This window comes from Nomascus leucogenys, chromosome 8 (genome assembly GCF_006542625.1).
Source record: "Nomascus leucogenys isolate Asia chromosome 8, Asia_NLE_v1, whole genome shotgun sequence".
Taxonomy (NCBI): domain Eukaryota; kingdom Metazoa; phylum Chordata; class Mammalia; order Primates; family Hylobatidae; genus Nomascus; species Nomascus leucogenys.
Window position 1 is genome coordinate 3989191 of NC_044388.1, and position 14504 is coordinate 4003694.

General features: G+C 57.6%; 1 protein-coding gene and 1 long non-coding RNA gene across 3 annotated transcripts in view; one reads left to right on the top strand and one right to left on the bottom strand.

Annotated features, from left to right (window-relative positions):
- COL2A1 (collagen type II alpha 1 chain) overlaps positions 1-12749 on the top strand; it is a 31535-nt gene extending 18786 nt beyond the window's left edge. For both annotated transcript variants that reach the window (XM_003252227.4, XM_003252228.4), the window contains 29 exons: positions 104-157; positions 597-695; positions 1092-1145; positions 1551-1604; positions 1958-2011; positions 2256-2309; positions 2550-2594; positions 2741-2839; positions 3078-3185; positions 3527-3580; positions 3858-3911; positions 4300-4353; positions 4729-4782; positions 5040-5147; positions 5639-5692; positions 6140-6193; positions 6943-7104; positions 7303-7410; positions 7584-7691; positions 8046-8099; positions 8272-8379; positions 8561-8614; positions 8797-8904; positions 9149-9202; positions 9653-9760; positions 10109-10397; positions 10852-11039; positions 11385-11627; positions 12163-12749. In XM_003252227.4, coding sequence (XP_003252275.2) covers positions 104-157; positions 597-695; positions 1092-1145; positions 1551-1604; positions 1958-2011; positions 2256-2309; positions 2550-2594; positions 2741-2839; positions 3078-3185; positions 3527-3580; positions 3858-3911; positions 4300-4353; positions 4729-4782; positions 5040-5147; positions 5639-5692; positions 6140-6193; positions 6943-7104; positions 7303-7410; positions 7584-7691; positions 8046-8099; positions 8272-8379; positions 8561-8614; positions 8797-8904; positions 9149-9202; positions 9653-9760; positions 10109-10397; positions 10852-11039; positions 11385-11627; positions 12163-12309 — 2784 coding nt within the window. In that variant the 3' untranslated portion in view covers positions 12310-12749. The remainder of the gene's footprint in view (positions 1-103; positions 158-596; positions 696-1091; positions 1146-1550; positions 1605-1957; positions 2012-2255; positions 2310-2549; positions 2595-2740; positions 2840-3077; positions 3186-3526; positions 3581-3857; positions 3912-4299; positions 4354-4728; positions 4783-5039; positions 5148-5638; positions 5693-6139; positions 6194-6942; positions 7105-7302; positions 7411-7583; positions 7692-8045; positions 8100-8271; positions 8380-8560; positions 8615-8796; positions 8905-9148; positions 9203-9652; positions 9761-10108; positions 10398-10851; positions 11040-11384; positions 11628-12162) is intronic.
- LOC115836315 lies at positions 129-5051 on the bottom strand. The gene is made up of 5 exons (XR_004031261.1): positions 4269-5051; positions 3837-4027; positions 3066-3272; positions 1476-2890; positions 129-201 (listed from the first exon to the last, which is right to left on the bottom strand). It is a non-coding gene; the product is annotated as an uncharacterized LOC115836315 (long non-coding RNA).
- Positions 12750-14504: the final 1755 nt, after the last annotated feature.

The window sequence follows — 14504 nt, forward strand, 5'->3', positions numbered from 1 at the left end:
CCTCGGGCCCTTCCTGGCTGGCTCCCTCCAGCCCTGCACTGCCAGGATTGGGAGGTCCTGGGGCCGGCTCCTGACCCCACCCTCTTCTCTCTCCTGAACAAAGGGTCTCACTGGCCGCCCTGGTGATGCTGGTCCTCAAGGCAAAGTTGGCCCTTCTGTAAGTCTATCCTCTGAGGGCTGCTAGGAGGTGGGGGGATCTCCCTGGGGAAGCAAGGGAAAAGAGAGATGGAGTTTGGGTTGGGGAGGCCTGGAGTACTGTGAATTTTGAGAATCGTGATAGGGGGTAGATGGTAGGCACTGGGGCCAGATGTAACCTGTGCAGTAGCCATGAGCACTGAAAATGCCACCCCAGTATGCATTCGGGGCTTATCCTTGGGGGAATGATGGCATCGTGTGTGCACTTTCTGGGGCAGCTTTCTAAGCTCAGTGGTGTCTTGTTGTAGATGGGCCCATGGGTGTGATGTGCTCAATCCTAGATGCTGAGCATGTGTGGCTGGTGCCTAGTCCTGGGCCTGCCATGTAGGCCCTTAGTGGATGTTGGATGGATGGATGTGATCAGAGTGTCTGTGTTCTGAGAATGGTGTTCTCTCTTTCAGGGAGCCCCTGGTGAAGATGGTCGTCCTGGACCTCCAGGTCCTCAGGGGGCTCGTGGGCAGCCTGGTGTCATGGGTTTCCCTGGCCCCAAAGGTGCCAGTGTAAGTAATAATTTGCTCTCCTATTTCCTTCCATGTGGTGCTACCTACCTCCCTGCCCTCTTGGGGAAAGGGCTGGGTCCTGAGTAGAGTTTAGCCAGGGACAGTGATGAGTGGGGCTCCTGTGCCATGGGTGGCAGTGGGGGGTCTGCATGTGATTTGGGGAAAATCTATGGCCCCACAGAGCCTCGGGGCATTGCGGCCATAATTGTTCCATGTGGCAGTGCCCAGCAGGCTGGTTGCCATTACGGCCCCTGAACAGAAGAGAAGCACTGGTACTTTGCTTTATCTTGGCCGTCCATCAGGATGTGGCCCCAAGCCTCAGTCCCTGCAGCCCGCTCTGCCCCCAACTCCCTCCCAAACCATCCGCCTCATGGCCCTGCCCTCTCTTTCCTCCAGGGCGAGCCTGGCAAAGCTGGTGAGAAGGGACTGCCTGGTGCTCCTGGTCTGAGGGTAAGTATCCTTCCCCGCTGCCCATGGCTTGGTGTTGGCAGGGCATCTGCAGGGAGGACAGGGGAACGGCCTCCCCATGGCATGGTCCCGGGACCCCTCAGTATTGAGTGTTGATCTCTGTGGCTGAGCCCCGTGCTGGCTGGGCCCTTTGGGTGTCTACACAGGGAGACTTCTGTTTGGCATTGGTCAGCAGGCCAGGGAACTGGGGAAGGCTTCCATGCTGAAAACAGCTAAGAAAAGACGGGGCCTGGGAAGGAAGGGAGGTGAAGGTGTGGAAATGGAGTTCAACTGGGGTACTGTGGAGGTCTGGAAACTCTGAGCCAGAAGTACCTTTGCCCAATCCTAGGGGGACTGCAAGCAGGAAGAAAAGCGTGTCATTGCATTTTCTTTTTCTCTTCCGTCTAGGGTCTTCCTGGCAAAGATGGTGAGACAGGTGCTGCAGGACCCCCTGGCCCTGCTGTAAGTACCTGCCCAGCCTCCCCAGGTGGCCATGGGGGCAGGGGCTGGGAGGGGTGGGGGTGGGAGAGCCCATCCATTAATGGAGCTGACAGACGTGAATGTGAGCTGAGCTGGTACACCAGACTCACTCTGAGCTGAGGCAGGGTGTCCCAGGAGGCTGTGTGGACCCACATTGGTGGAGAGGAGTGTGGGTGGCTGATGGGAATGCAGCAGGGAGGCATGCACGCACTGTCTGAGCAGTGCAGGAAGACGCCTGTCCTGGCCACCCTGCTGACCTCCCCTGGGCCCTACTAGCTGTGGCTCTCAGGGTCTCTGGAACACTGGCTTAGCTCACCTTTTCTTTTCCACTGCAGGGACCTGCTGGTGAACGAGGCGAGCAGGGTGCTCCTGGGCCATCTGGCTTCCAGGTAGGTGGCTGGACCGGGCTCTCTGTCCAGTCCTTTGCCATACCCAGGGCTCCCTGGGACAGCAGCAGGCACTACCGGTGGAGGGCCCACACCTCTTGCAGGGTGCCAGGCATCGAGCCTTCCCTGCACCCCTGGCTGTCACTGCTGCTGCCTCCTTCCTTTGGGTCTGCCCTATACTGTGCCTCCCTGGAGGCCAGGGCAGCAAACTCACTCCTTTGCTAACACTTGTCACTTCGGCTTCTAGGGACTTCCTGGCCCTCCTGGTCCCCCAGGTGAAGGTGGAAAACCAGGTGACCAGGTGAGTATGGGGCTCTTTGGACCTGTTTAGATGGGAAGGTCTTTTCTGATGCCTAGGAGGCAAGGGCAAGAGGGCATGAGGATCCCTGTGAGGCCTGGGAATGTCCTGGACCCATGTCCCAGCCTCCACAGATGACACAATCCCCCATGGGAGGAGTGATATTCAGCCCCGCTGTGGAGGATTGTTCAGGGGTCTGTGACATGAAGCCTTCACTCTCACACATCTTTCTTTGTTTTCCAGGGTGTTCCCGGTGAAGCTGGAGCCCCTGGCCTCGTGGGTCCCAGGGTGAGTGTCCTGTTGGCCACTGTGGGCAGCCTTCTTGGGCCTGCCCTGGGTCCTAGGCTCCTGCTCCTTTCCCCACCTCCCTGCTTCTCCCTGGACCTTCTCCCCCACTGCTGTTGGTTGATCACTTCTTGGTGTCTCTGCTGCAGGGTGAACGAGGTTTCCCAGGTGAACGTGGCTCTCCCGGTGCCCAGGGCCTCCAGGGTCCCCGTGGCCTCCCCGGCACTCCTGGCACTGATGGTCCCAAAGTAAGTGAGGCTGCATCCTGTAGGGGTCTTCTTGGCAGCCTGGGAGTCCCACTGAGCAGGGAGAAGGGGAGCGGGCTCAGGAGGAATGAAGAACAGAAGTGGGGGGAGCTGGAAAGGAGGACTACACGGGAGGAAGGGAAGGAAGAGGGGTTTGGGGCCCTGGTTACCCAGGCTCCGTGAACAGGGGTTCAGGGAGAGGTGCTGTCCACTACAGACTCCCTCTTACCTCCCCCTGCAGGGTGCATCTGGCCCAGCAGGCCCCCCTGGGGCTCAGGGCCCTCCAGGTCTTCAGGGAATGCCTGGCGAGAGGGGAGCAGCTGGTATCGCTGGGCCCAAAGGCGACAGGGTAAGTACTGGGGTTCCAGCCTCTCACCAAAGCTGTGGCTTTGCCACATTCCTGCCCCTTGTGATCCCTTCCGTTCCCTCGTGGCACCTGGTGATGAGGGTTTCTGTTAGCCCTTTTTGAGGAGCTTAAAGACTCCTTTCCAAAGCTCCCTGCCTTTTAGTGACATCCTCTCCCCTGTTCCTTCATCTCGTCCCTGCCGCTCCTCACCCACCCTGAGACCACAGCAAATCCCTCTTGGGCAGGGACTGGGCTTTCCCTAGCACCCCAGCCTGGGTGGGACTGAGCAAACCATGGGGGTCCTGGGGTGCCCGGCTGAGGCAGCTGGTTTTCTCTTCCCTCAGGGTGACGTTGGGGAGAAAGGCCCCGAGGGAGCCCCTGGAAAGGATGGTGGACGAGTAAGTGAATGCGGGCTGCCGGACTGCTGGGCACTGGGATCCTAGACCTGCACCCAGGAGAGCGGGAGAGGGGGTTGGGCAGTCTGCCAGTGGGGTCCCTGGTCCTGTCTCTGTCGGGGCTGGGCAACTGCAGGGACTTCTCTGTTAAACTGGGGCCAGAGGGTAAGTGGGAGCCCTGGAGGCGGTGGGAGCACGCACCAAGGTTGGATTGGTGCTGGGCCGCACGTGCTCGGCTGGCTCAGCCTGCCTCCCTCACCTCTACCTGCTCTCCCCATAGGGCCTGACAGGTCCCATTGGCCCCCCAGGCCCAGCTGGTGCTAACGGTGAGAAGGTGAGTCCCGGCTCCTTTCCTCTCCACGCCTTGCCTCCCTGTCACGCCTTCTTCTTATCTCCTGCCAAAGGCGGTTCTGTCTTGTCCTCACTCACCACTGTCACCGTCCGCCGGGGCTGTGAGGAGTGAAGAGGAGGTCTTCTCATAAGTGAAGCCACTGGCAGTGTTCCCTGTCGGGTGGGGCAACTGGGCTGGGGTTAAACGCGCATTCAGCAGAGGCCCTCGAGAGGGTGCGGGTTTAACTGTGGGCTGCACAGTAACACAGGCTGTGCCAGGGGGACCTGGAGCCCTCTTCCCACGAGCAAGGCCCCCCGAATGCACTTTGCCCTCTCCCACTCTGCCTCCCCACCTTCTCACCCCTGGCTCTTCCTCCCTTTCCCGCCCTCAGGGAGAAGTTGGACCTCCTGGTCCTGCAGGAAGTGCTGGTGCTCGTGGCGCTCCGGTCAGTGTCTGCCCCTCTGAGCCTGGCTCTGCCCGAGGCCCCTGGGAACCAGAGAGCCAGGGAGCCAGTGCGGGCCGTCATGCTGCCTGGTGGGCCTGGGTGCTGCCAGGCACTCGTTCCCTCCCTGCCCACTGGGTCTAGGGTGGGACGAGAGATGGGAAGGGAAGGGGGAAGGCACGTCACTCCCATCAATGTGCTCAGGGTGAGGGCTTTTGGGTTAACAGAGCCTCTGCCTGCGTTCAGGACTAAGGCTGCTTTCAGATGCCCGTCTCTGGGGAACAGGAGGCTGGGCAGGGCCCAAGGGGCTCTTGGAGGGGAGGAGAAGCAGGTCAGGCAGTGGGGCCTGACCTCTCGCCATGCCCCCTTCTCTCACAGGGTGAACGTGGAGAGACTGGGCCCCCCGGACCAGCGGGATTTGCTGGGCCTCCTGTGAGTATCTCTGTCCATCCTCCTGGGTCCCTCCACTCAGGCCAGTCCCACATCCAGCATCCTCGGGCATTGGAGCTTGTCGGGGAGGGAAATGGATGCTCCTCTCCTCTCCTTTCCCACCTCCATACTAATAGAACCATCATGTCCAGACCAGGGTGGACACACATGCAGATACTCACAGAGTCTCCCGCTCTTCTGGAAGAGCTCCAGGGTTTTGGCCTGCCCCTCACTCACCCGCTTCCTCCCTCCTATTATAGGGTGCTGATGGCCAGCCTGGGGCCAAGGGTGAGCAAGGAGAGGCTGGCCAGAAAGGTGACGCTGGTGCCCCCGGTCCTCAGGGGCCCTCTGGAGCGCCTGGGCCTCAGGTGGGTAACGCGGCACTCCAAGAATTGTTCCCTCAAGGAAGGGCTCCTGGGGTGCAGATAGGGAGGCCCCAGCAGGCTGCACAGAGGATGGTTCGCAGGCCTGGGAACACCCCCATGTCAGTAGAAGGAGCTTCCATGTGGCATGTGGGCTGTATGGGTGGGGTGTAGGGACTGACAGAGTACAGGCTGGCCACAGCCAGCCACAACCAAGCTGCTGGTCTCCTGGGGAGGAGGGGGCGGTGGCAGGAATTGCTTCCCGGGAGGCCAGACCCCAGACCGGTTCTGTGGTTGCCTGACCGGCTTCTCCTAGAACACAAGTCTCCTGCGGCACAGGGGACAGGCCTGCCTGGGGCAGCCTCTTCAGGCTGGGTTTCTAGTGCCAAGAAAGCTGCATCTTTGAAAACCTCAGGGGTCCATTGTTGGGGCTCAGACAGAAGCCCACCGTCTTCCCTGGGCCACTGGGCCTCACTGTCTCCCTCTTTCCTTCCCAGGGTCCTACTGGAGTGACTGGTCCTAAAGGAGCCCGAGGTGCCCAAGGGCCCCCGGTGAGTGAGGCCTCTCACACCCCACCCTGCACCTCACAAAGAGGGCCCGGCCCCAGAGGCTCCCATGGCGGGGGGTGTTCTGGGATGCCCCCGACTCTTTTCCCAGCCCTGCGTTGGTCCCCAGCCTAAGCCCACCCACAGCCAGGTGGGAGAGAGGGCGCCTGTGGGCTGGGTGCACTGTGGTCCCGGATTCCCCAGCCCGAGGCTTGCCCCTCGTTCAGCTCCCTGAAGTGCTGACTGCGGAAGCCGGAGGCAGGGAAAACAGCCTGTGCCTGCTTCTATGGCCAGACCCCGGGGCCCTTTCTCCCTCCCTGGCTCCCCCTTGCTGCTTTGCAGCCCCTCGCCCTTTCCATACCAGGCTCTGAGACCACCCCCGCCCCCCGCCCATTTTAGTCTCAAACCTCCTGAGGGCTTGAGGTTCTCAGGGGCTCTCCTCTCCCCACACAGGGAGCCACTGGATTCCCTGGAGCTGCTGGCCGCGTTGGACCCCCAGGCTCCAATGTAAGTGATGCTCCTGGCATGAGAGGCACAGGCAGGCGTGGAATAGCCTGGCCCAGCACCCACAGGGTCTGGAGAGCTCCAGGCCGGCCTCCACTCCTCTGAGTCCGTTCCCACCCCCTGGAGGAGTAGCTAACTGATCATGGGGACCTATCCCCTGAGGGTGGCTGGGGGCAGGGTTGTGGTCCTGCTGTTAGCCATGGGTGGCTTTCCTGCTGGCTCGGTGGGCAGGACAGGGCTGCCACGATTACCTTCATCCTGGACAGACGTTTCTTGAGCATGTTCTGTGCACTTGCCTGTGTGCTTTAAAGCAAGTCCGCGTGTCCTGGGTCACTGTCAGGGAGTTTGCATGGAGGGAGTAGTGGTGATGAACTCACTGGGTTACCAGCGCCATAGGCAGAGGGAGCGAGTGCTGGGGGCAAGCTCAGGGGTCAGAGGGGCAGGGCTGGAGCAGCTCCTGAGGAAGGGGGATTGAGGACAAAGGGAGGAGGGAGGAGGGATTCCAAGTAGACGGGAGAAAGCAAAGCGAGCAGGGGCTGGAGAAGCCAGGGCTGGCTGCCCAGAGCTGTCTCACATGGTGAGAAGGTTGCGGAGGTAGATTGGGGTTGGGGGGTTAAGCTGCCTGCCCTTAGTGTGGGGAGGTAGAGAAGCCCCCAGAGAGGAAACTGCTGTCACTGAGGCCACAGTGACTTTGGCAGCCTGGATGAGGAAGGGTGAGATGAGTCCTCACTTCCCGCATTTTCTCCTTCTAGGGCAACCCTGGACCCCCTGGTCCCCCTGGTCCTTCTGGAAAAGATGGTCCCAAAGGTGCTCGAGGAGACAGCGGCCCCCCTGGCCGAGCTGGTGAACCCGGCCTCCAAGGTCCTGCTGGACCCCCTGGCGAGAAGGGAGAGCCTGGAGATGACGGTCCCTCTGTAAGTCCCTCACCAGGCCCATGCCAAGGTCCCTGGGAGCAGGGTCGTGAGTGGCTTCTGAGCTCACAGAGCATGGGGTAGGAGGGAGCAGGGGCCGTGGGGATGCCAGGGAGCGGGGCTGCACAGACAGAGCTGTGCTGAGAGGGCAGAAGAGGCTGGGCCCCTGTCAGTTCTCATCTCCCTCCTCTCCTCTCTCAGGGTGCCGAAGGTCCACCAGGTCCCCAGGGTCTGGCTGGTCAGAGAGGTATCGTCGGTCTGCCTGGGCAGCGTGGTGAGAGGGGATTCCCTGGCTTGCCCGGCCCATCGGTGAGTGTGGGGTGTCCCTCCCTCCATCCAAGCTGGTCCCTGCCTGCCAAGGCTTCTACCTCCCTCAGCACCCTCAGGACTGTCCCTTGTCTGCCCTCTCCCTGGAGGGTCAGTGGGCCCTGGGCGGGGGTGCTTACCATGTGCACTCATCATCCTTGTCTCTGTCCCTCCAGGGTGAGCCCGGCAAGCAGGGCGCTCCTGGAGCATCTGGAGACAGAGGTCCTCCTGGCCCCGTGGGTCCTCCTGGCCTGACTGGTCCTGCAGGTGAACCTGGACGAGAGGTGAGCAGTGGGACCTCCTGGGGTGGCCCTGATTGGGGAGAGGGGCCCTGTGAGTCTCTGTGCTGGGCCAGCCAGGACAAGTCGTAGGCAGGGCCCTGGAGAAGGGGGTGGCAGCGTTGGCCGACAGGCCTGAGAGCCTAGGTGCAATGGGAAGGTTGTGGGGGAGAGAGACGGGCATAGAGACCAAGAGCTGCTTCTGGAAGGAGGAGGGAAACTTGGTGAGAAGTTTTGGCTTCGAAGTGTGAGTGAGTTGGGCAGAAGAGAGAGGCCTGGGCTTCTGAGGGGGCCTGGGGGAGCAGAGGGAGAGACGGGCAGGAAGCAGCTCTAAATGCATTCTTGTTTCACTTTGTCCAGGGAAGCCCAGGTGCTGATGGCCCCCCTGGCAGAGATGGCGCGGCTGGAGTCAAGGTGAGTGTCTGGTGTCTGTGTGTGCGGTGGGATGGGGAGGACATTGCCTTGGGCCTGACAGGTCAGCTGGGGGTGGCAGGTTGGAATCAGTCTCATCTCAGCCTAGAAGGACCTTCTGTTCCTGTCTCTTCTGGAACATTCTTCTCTGAGCCGGAGACCTCTCTCCCGACAGGGTGATCGTGGTGAGACTGGTGCTGTGGGAGCTCCTGGAGCCCCTGGGCCCCCTGGCTCTCCTGGCCCCGCTGGTCCAACTGGCAAGCAGGGAGACAGAGGAGAAGCTGTAAGTATCCTGGATGCAGTCAAAGCCGCCTTCCCCTGCGCGGTGGGGCTGAGGCAGTCCCTGGGTTTAGGCGGTCTCTGGACTATGGAGTGGTGGCCTCAGTGCCCAGCCAGAGGCAGATGCAGAGGGGGCCCCCACCTGTCCTGGCTTTTCTCTGACGCTGCGCTCACTCTCTCCTCAGGGTGCACAAGGCCCCATGGGACCCTCAGGACCAGCTGGAGCCCGGGGAATCCAGGTGAGTATCCAAGCGTCCTGCACTGAGTCCCCACCAGGGATAGGCCGGGAGGGCAGCCGGCCTCCAGGTGGTTCCCGGGCCTCCAGCCCTGTGGTTCCGGGGATTCCTCAGCTTGGGTGGGACAGGAGGGGGCTCCTGTCCTGGCCCTGACCTGACTCAATCTGTGTCTGTCTTGTTCCCAGGGTCCTCAAGGCCCCCGAGGTGACAAAGGAGAGGCTGGAGAGCCTGGCGAGAGAGGCCTGAAGGGACACCGTGGCTTCACTGGTCTGCAGGGTCTGCCTGGCCCTCCTGTGAGTGTCACTGCCTGCGCGGGACTTCCCAAGGCCTCCTGCCACTCAGAGCCCACTTGAGCTCCCTGTGCTGCCAGGACAGCTTGGGATCACCCTAAGCAGTTTCTAGGACTTCCTCAGGGCTGCAGGGAGGAGGAAGTAGAAAGGGAATGGGGCTGGGACATAAAGCTGCTCCCCCAGCTCCCAGAATATAGATAGATATGTCTATGCTGACTGCGGCCTTTTGCCTTTTCCTTCTACACAGGGTCCTTCTGGAGACCAAGGTGCTTCTGGTCCTGCTGGTCCTTCTGGCCCTAGAGTAAGTGACATGGAGTTGGAAGATGGAGGGGGCCCTCCAGAGGGTGCGGGCCTGTGTTCCCGTGGGGAGGGAAATGCTGCTGCTTCTGGGGAAGCTGTGGGCTCAGGGGTCCTCACTCAGTAATGGGGGCAGGACTGGCTCATGTGCCTATGGCCAGAAAAGTGCCTGAGGCCACAATGGCTGTAAGAAAAACATGAAGCAGCTCTCGCTGTCAGATAGACCCCTGGTAATGGCATTTTACAAAGAGGAGCTTAGGAGGGTAGGCAAGCCATGGAGCTATCCTGCTGGTTCTTGGCCAAATAGAGACCGACTTAGGGTTCCATGACTGAAATGTGAAGAACTGGGGGCGGAGTGGCTGGTGCTATCAGGACAGCCACCTACCCAGCCCCAGCGACTCCCCAGCCTTCCCTGTGGTGACCACTCTTTCCTCATGACCTCTCTCTCTTGTAGGGTCCTCCTGGCCCCGTCGGTCCCTCTGGCAAAGATGGTGCTAATGGAATCCCTGGCCCCATTGGGCCTCCTGGTCCCCGTGGACGATCAGGCGAAACCGGCCCTGCTGTAAGCGTCCTGACTCCTTCCCTGCTGTCGAGGTGTCCCTACCATCCGGGAGGCTCGAGCTCTTTTTTGCTCAGGGCCCCTTTTAGGGCATCAGCCTGCAGCCAGCAGTGATGGCATCCTTTATCCTGAGGTCTCCTCAGAGGTTCACAGGGCCCATGATCAGTGCTGGGAAACTGAAGAGACGGGCTAAGGAAGAAATAGACATGGTGCTGTGGTTTCCTTGGTCCTGGCCTGCTACACCTCTGCCCTACCCATGGGGCTGGGAAGAGGGACACTCTAGCAAATGGGGATGGACACGGAGGGGCACTTTCCCACAATCTTGGCTGATCTCTCTGTTTCCTGCTGCAGGGTCCTCCTGGAAGTCCTGGACCCCCTGGTCCTCCAGGTCCCCCTGGCCCTGGCATCGACATGTCCGCCTTTGCTGGCCTGGGCCCGAGAGAGAAGGGCCCGGACCCCCTGCAGTACATGCGGGCCGACCAGGCAGCCGGTGGCCTGAGACAGCATGACGCCGAGGTGGATGCCACACTCAAGTCCCTCAACAACCAGATTGAGAGCATCCGCAGCCCCGAGGGCTCCCGCAAGAACCCTGCTCGCACCTGCAGAGACCTGAAACTCTGCCACCCTGAGTGGAAGAGTGGTGAGCCTGGAGAACAGGATCCCCTGCCCCGGGAAGCAGGGAGTCATCCCTTAGGCCCAGCAGCAAGGGAGGAGACGCCCCCTAGTACAGGGCAGAGCTGGGCCTGGAAGGTTCTGCCAGAGGATTCCTCTCTTATTTCACAGCAGAGAAGCTGCAGCCCTGGCCCCTGTCCTGCCATGGCTACCTGGCCGAGGTGACCTCAGGGTGGACTCCATCCACCAGCTGGGCACTGCTCCTGCCCTCTTTGCATGTGTCCTTCCTTAGGGCTGGACTTAGTTCATGCAGATCTCCCTGCCCCCGGATCCTCCCGGGTCCCCCTCCTTTCAGGCCACAGGGGAACCTCACCCCTTCTCTCTGTAGGCCTCTCTGTCTCTTTCGGTCAGGCCTGGGCCTCTCAAGCTTTTGTATCTGTGCCTGTCTGGGCCCCCATGGGTGCTGCCTCTTCCCCCTGCAGGAGACTACTGGATTGACCCCAACCAAGGCTGCACCTTGGACGCCATGAAGGTTTTCTGCAACATGGAGACTGGCGAGACTTGCGTCTACCCCAACCCGGCAAACGTTCCCAAGAAGAACTGGTGGAGCAGCAAGAGCAAGGAGAAGAAACATATCTGGTTTGGAGAGACCATCCATGGTGGCTTCCATGTGAGTACCTGGGTGCCCTAGATGATGAGCAGAGATGGCTCCTCAAACTCTTTCTTTTCTTTCTCCCCGGAAGCTTTTAGCACCTTCCCCATATTTTCCTCCAGTTTTCTGTTGGGCCTGAGAGGAGGGAAAGAGGAGGAAGAGTATTTTTTTTCCCCACGTGGAGGTGGGAAAAGAGGTCCCCTGAGCTTGCTCCACTCCTGGAAGCAAAAATGTCCAACTAGCTCCCTGCTGCCCCAGCACCCTTGAGGTCCTTGAACCGTGAGCTCTTGGCAGCCCCTACAGCCCCTGGTCCCATTGAATGCCAGCTCCCAGGCCTCACACTGCCGCTCTCTGCCCCAACAGTTCAGCTATGGAGATGACAACCTGGCTCCCAACACTGCCAACGTCCAGATGACCTTCCTACGCCTGCTGTCCACGGAAGGCTCCCAGAATATCACCTACCACTGCAGGAACAGCATTGCCTACCTGGACGAAGCAGCTGGCAACCTCAAGAAGGCCCTGCTCATCCAGGGCTCCAACGACGTGGAGATCCGGGCAGAGGGCAATAGCAGGTTCACGTACACTGCCCTGAAGGATGGCTGCACGGTGAGTGGGGCTGCCAGAGAGAAGAGCTGCCTGTGCCCAAACTGCCTGGAGCAGGGCTGAGGGTTGGCCCGCAGCAGCTGTCAGGTCCTAAAGTGACAGGATCATCAGAGGCATGAGTTTGAGGGTCATGTAGAGAAGATAGGCTGAGTGACAGGTGAGAGAGAGGCACATATCATTCCATCTTCTCCATTCCCCTGGCTCAGGGGAATAAAACCCTACCTGGAACCCAGTGACTGTTGTAGAAGTGTTCTCGCAATGTGTACGGGGTGAAGAAGCAGTCACAGGTTGGGAGCTCACTGCGGGGAGTGGGGAAGGAGGGGAAGGGCAGGGTGGAGGAGGGCCCTGCCGCTAAGGATAGGAGTTGAGGTGGAGAGGCCTTTGGCAAGCCAAGAAGAGGTCTCGGGAGCCCCCTCGGTGTGGTTCAGCCTTGTAGGCTCTGATGCTCGCCAGTTTGTTCAGTGTTGGGCTTCTGGGCAGCTGGAACTGGGTAGCAAGGCATCTACTGAACAGAGCCTCCTCCTTTTTTCTCCCCCAGAAACACACCGGTAAGTGGGGCAAGACTGTCATCGAGTACCGGTCACAGAAGACCTCACGCCTCCCCATCATTGACATTGCACCCATGGACATAGGAGGGCCCGAGCAGGAATTCGGTGTGGACATAGGGCCGGTCTGCTTCTTGTAAAAACCTGAACCCAGAAACAACACAATCCGTTGCAAACCCAAAGGACCCAAGTACTTTCCAATCTCAGTCACTCTAGGACTCTGCACTGAATGGCTGACCTGACCTGATGTCCATTCATCCCACCCTCTCACAGTTCGGACTTTTCTCCCCTCTCTTTCTAAGAGACCTGAACTGGGCAGACTGCAAAATAAAATCTCGGTGTTTTATTTATTTATTGTCTTCCTGTAAGACCTTCGGGTCAAGGCAGAGGCAGGAAACTAACTGGTGTGAGTCAAATGCCCCCTGAGTGACTGCCCCCAGCCCAGGCCAGAAGACCTCCCTTCAGGTGCCGGGCGCAGGAACTGTGTGTGTCCTACACAATGGTGCTATTCTGTGTCAAACACCTCTGTATTTTTTAAAACATCAATTGATATTAAAAATGAAAAGATTATTGGAAAGTACATATTGACTTGTGGTTTGTTCTTTAGTTTGTTTTCCATTAACCCTCCACTCTGTAGGCGTGCCCAAATAGCAGTCCTAAGGACCTCTTCTGTTGATTTTTCAACCTAGAGCAAGGACACTGAAGCCACACCACCAGGGTTAGCAGCCTCACACAAACATGAACTTGCCTCTCTGGTAAACGCTGGCACTATGTGGAACCCACTGTGGAACAGGACCAGAGACCAAAATTTGGGAAGGGAGGTATGCCAGAGGGAGGGCATTGCTCTTGAAGGTAAACACTGAACACAGCTCTATGACACATTAGTGCCCTGCCAGCTTAGGGTGTAAGACCACATGTGGGCTGCATCCTGCTGGATCGGAGACGTGGGAGACACTCCCTCGAGAAAGGGAGAAGATAGGGGAGTAAATCCTGCAGGGGCCCGTGGTTAAGTGCACACGATCAATCTGAGTGGTCTATTTGTGTCCCGCTATAAGACTTTTGGTTGTAGGTCAAGGAGAGGTGGAAATGTGACCTGGCCCACTCATATTCCTCTTTCCTGCCCCCGCCACTCCAGCCCCCATTCTTCACTCCCTGGGCCTGCACTTAAAATTTCCACGGACTCTGAACACCAGGCTTAAGAATGGACTGCTTCCCATTTCTTCCTGCTCTTGGGTGTCCCTTGCCTTTCAATGACCTGGACAGGTGGCAACAATGAGCAAGTTGTCCCCTTCTCCACGGTGATGGGAACGCATGAAGTGGGCGGGAGACTCCAAATCAGAGGGCAGTAGCATTTTGTGAAGTAAATTTCCAAATATTTGGCACAGCTGATAAAACAGAGAGCTACCCCTTTCTCTGTCCCTTTCTCCCATCCCTGCCCCTGCTTCCTCCAGGTTAAGGTTGACAGCTTTTCTATTAAATAGTAAAAATAAATGAGACACTTGTGTTGGATTTGTATGTATTAATACTCAATTTATGATATAAATTATCACCAGATAATAATATATGCCTATATATTATTATACAATATAAATAATATATACCCATATATTATTATACAATATAAATAATATATACCCATATGTTATTATACAATATAAATAATATATACCTATATGTTATTATACAATATAAATAATATATACCTATATATTATTATACAATATAAATAATATATACCTATATATTATTATACAATATAAATAATATATACCTATATATTATTATACAATATACCTAGGGTTGCAGAATAGTTGGTGGAGATAAACTGTGGCCTATATAAGGCCTGGTGAGCATAAAAGATTTGTGATGGTGTTTTAAACTCTAGCTATGACTCTGGACAAAATGCATTAGAAATTGCAATCCTAGGCATACAGCAGGTACTCAACAAATACTTTCTAGAATGAGTAAATAAATGGAGATTTCTGTACGCAAAAATTCTTCAACCAGGTGATCCAGTACAAGTAGTTTGAGATAAGAAAGAGGTCACAGTACAGGCCAAGCCAGAAACTACAGAGAAGAGAGAGCTGGCAAAGCCTCTCTCCAAGAAACACACTCTGAAAACTTCAATCCATCGGGAACACAATGGTGATGACAATGACACCAAAGCTAGCCACTTCCTCTTTCTATGCTGGGGTGCTGAGAGAATATTCCAGGCATTTGTTCAAGAACTGACAGACACTACAATAAACCTCTGCAGAACACCCCAAAGTGCAGTTTGGGGTGCTAATAATGTAAACAGATATGGAAATTGATAGTATTATAACATCAGATTTAT